This window comes from Terrapene carolina, unplaced genomic scaffold (genome assembly GCF_002925995.2).
Source record: "Terrapene carolina triunguis isolate 2854851 unplaced genomic scaffold, T_m_triunguis-2.0 Scaffold865, whole genome shotgun sequence".
NCBI classification, from domain to species: Eukaryota; Metazoa; Chordata; order Testudines; family Emydidae; genus Terrapene; species Terrapene triunguis.
In genome coordinates this window covers 31393-34038 of record NW_020665216.1, presented here as the reverse complement: position 1 = coordinate 34038, position 2646 = coordinate 31393, and the positions used below count along the sequence as shown (strand labels likewise).

At 61.0% G+C, this 2646-nt stretch overlaps 1 protein-coding gene across 1 annotated transcript in view; it reads left to right on the top strand.

Annotated features, from left to right (window-relative positions):
- LOC112105656 (protein NKG7) overlaps window positions 1–162 on the top strand; it is a 7552-nt gene extending 7390 nt beyond the window's left edge. The window contains exon 5 of the mRNA XM_024198526.1: window positions 128–162. Coding sequence (XP_024054294.1) covers window positions 128–162 — 35 coding nt within the window. The remainder of the gene's footprint in view (window positions 1–127) is intronic.
- Window positions 163–2646: the final 2484 nt, after the last annotated feature.

Genomic DNA, 2646 nt, shown 5'->3' with positions numbered 1-2646 from the left:
GTTATACAGGGACCCCTCGCCCGGCGCTGAGATGCAGCCACCTCTGGTGTGGGATGCTGTGTACCAGTAGATGATGCTCCCATTGGTCCCATTGCTGCTCTGAGCCCATTTCTCTTCTCTCCACCAGGTGTGGTGACGCTGGTCGCTCACCAATCCTCCTAGAGCTGAGTGTGGGGCCTGTGCTGGCCCCGGGGATAGGGCCAGGAGCCGTGCGGGCCGGACAGAGCGTGCAGCGTCCTGGGACCAGCAATGAGCCCCACCCCTCCCTACCGCGGAGGCCTCTGCCACCCCCCTCCGCCCATCTTGTTCCATGGAGATTAAAGATCCTGTTCCCAAAGACTCCTCTCTGGTAATTTATTCCCCCCCCCCCAGACTCCCCTCACATGTCCATCAAAGGACTCCTGGGTTCTCTCCCCAGCTCTGGCAGGGGAGTGGGGTCTGGGGCTTAGAGCAGGGGGTCTAGGAGCCAGGACTGCTGCTGGGCAGGGAATGGGACACGGGGCCTTTCCCCTCTAGGGGGCGCCAGCTCCCATCCAGGGAGTGTGTGTGTGTGTGGGGGGGGGGGAATCTGGCTGGCTCAGGGGTGAGGAATGGCCTAGTTACCGAAATTACTCACAGAGACGTGCAGCCCCACAATAAGCTGCCTTTGACAAAGTGGGGGATTTTCTTGTTTTTTCCTTGGTTTTCCAATGGTTTGCATGCTGAGGGGGTGGGACTCAGTTTCCCTGCGTGTTTCTGGTTTAACGAGGTGATGGGAGAGGGAGTTTGTTGTTACAGAGGACCAGCGAGGGAACTTGGGACTCCAATGGCTGGAGAATGGAGACCCCAGCGATTGGTGACCTGGTGACCGGGAGGCCCAGCTCGGGAGTCGCAGACGGTTCTGGCCAGTGGGAGGACAATGGGCTGCAGGGAGAGGACCCCGGTGACCTGACCGACCAGTTCCAGCCAGAGGGGCCAGAGGACAGAAGAGGGGAGAGGAGGCCCAGGTGACCCTGTTTACCTGGAGAGAAGACAATGGACAGAGAGGGGGCCTGGGGCCAGTGATATCAGATGCCGAACTGGGAAGCAGGGGGGCTCTGGGCTGGAGAGGGGGAGCAGGCAGAGCCCCCCTGGATGCAGAGAGACTGGGATGTGCTGTGCTGAGGGAGGCCAGGCCTGAGGCCCTGAGAGTTTCCTGTGCTGGGTTCAGACACTCAATAAACTCTCCTGTTTTATGCTGGCTGAGAGTCGCTCCGGGCTAGAGAACAAGGTGGCATTATTCCCTCTGGGAGTGGAGGCCCCGGGGGTCCAGAGTGAGTGGACTCTCGGGGGCCCACGGTGAGAGACAGGCGTGCTAAGGCTCAGAGAGGTGCGGTTCCAGGAGGTGGAGGGGCCTAACCCTGAGAGAGAGTGGACCCCCGAGAAGGGCTGTTGCACTGAAGGGGGGTCCCCCCAGGCTTCGCACGGGGCCAAGAGTGGGCACGACCTGGGAGTCCATGACAAGCTCAACAGACGGATCCAGCTAGATGGATGATGAGAGTGTGGGGGACGGATGGAGGGATGGGGCAGGGCGTGTGGGGAGGGGTGGATGGAGGAGTGTGTGTGAGGATGGACGGCCGGATGGACGGATGGATGGGGTGTGGGGAGGGGGGGAGGATGTGTGTATGGAGAAGGAGGGATGGGGTGGGGCATGTGGGGAGGGTGGATGGAGGGTGGGGAGAGGGATGGGATGGGTGGGGAGGGCTGGAGGGAGGGGGCAGGGTGTGTGGAGAGAGCTGGAGGTGTGGGGGAGGGCTGAAGGGATGGGGGACGGGGTTTGTGGGGAGGGAGGGGGTGGGGCAAAGCCCAGACTCCCCCTCTTCCCCCAGCACTGCTGCCTCTCACCCCCTGCCTTGCACCCGCTGTATTTATTGCTCCGTTTGCTGCTGTGTCTTTTTGTTACTGGACATTAAACGTGGCTTTTAAAGTCATGAGCCTGTCGTCATAGTTACTGAATTGGACCCAGGAGTCCTGGCTCCCCGCCCCCCCCCCCCCCCCGCCCCCCGCTCTAACCCACTAAACTCCATTCCCCTCCCGGAGCCAGGAAGAAAACTCAGGAGTCCTGGCTTCTCCCCCTCCCCATTCTAACCACGACACGTCAGAGGTGGCTGCATCTCAGAACCGGGCGAGCCACATGGCATTGCTGTGCGGCTGTCCCCGGCTGTCCCACCCAAGAGGTGGCTGCATCGCAGCACCAGGCATTGTTTATCATGACCCTCTTCCCAGTGCTTTGGTACCCCTGGGCCTGGGCGGTGAGTGTCCAGCCACAGCTGAGCGGCTCGAAGAGCGAGGGGAACCCCTGAGGGAAACCGAGGCAACATAAAACTCTTCAGCCCGGGGAGGAGCTGGGAATGGCTTTTATTTAGCTGCAGCAGTGAAAGGGTTAACACAGGCCAACCTGCTCGGCATATCTCTGTCTGGAGCAGTAGCTGCCTCTCAGGTGCATTAGCAGAGTGGCCCCAGGCTGAGATGGGGGGAGAGGAGCGCAGCCCACACACAGCCAAAGACAGTCCCTGCCCCAGCTGAGATCAGGGCCCCGTTGTGCCAGGCGCTGCCCAGACAGCGAGAGACCATCTCCAACAAGCTCACAGTGTAAGTAGCCAAATACAGTGATATACTCCCCATGTT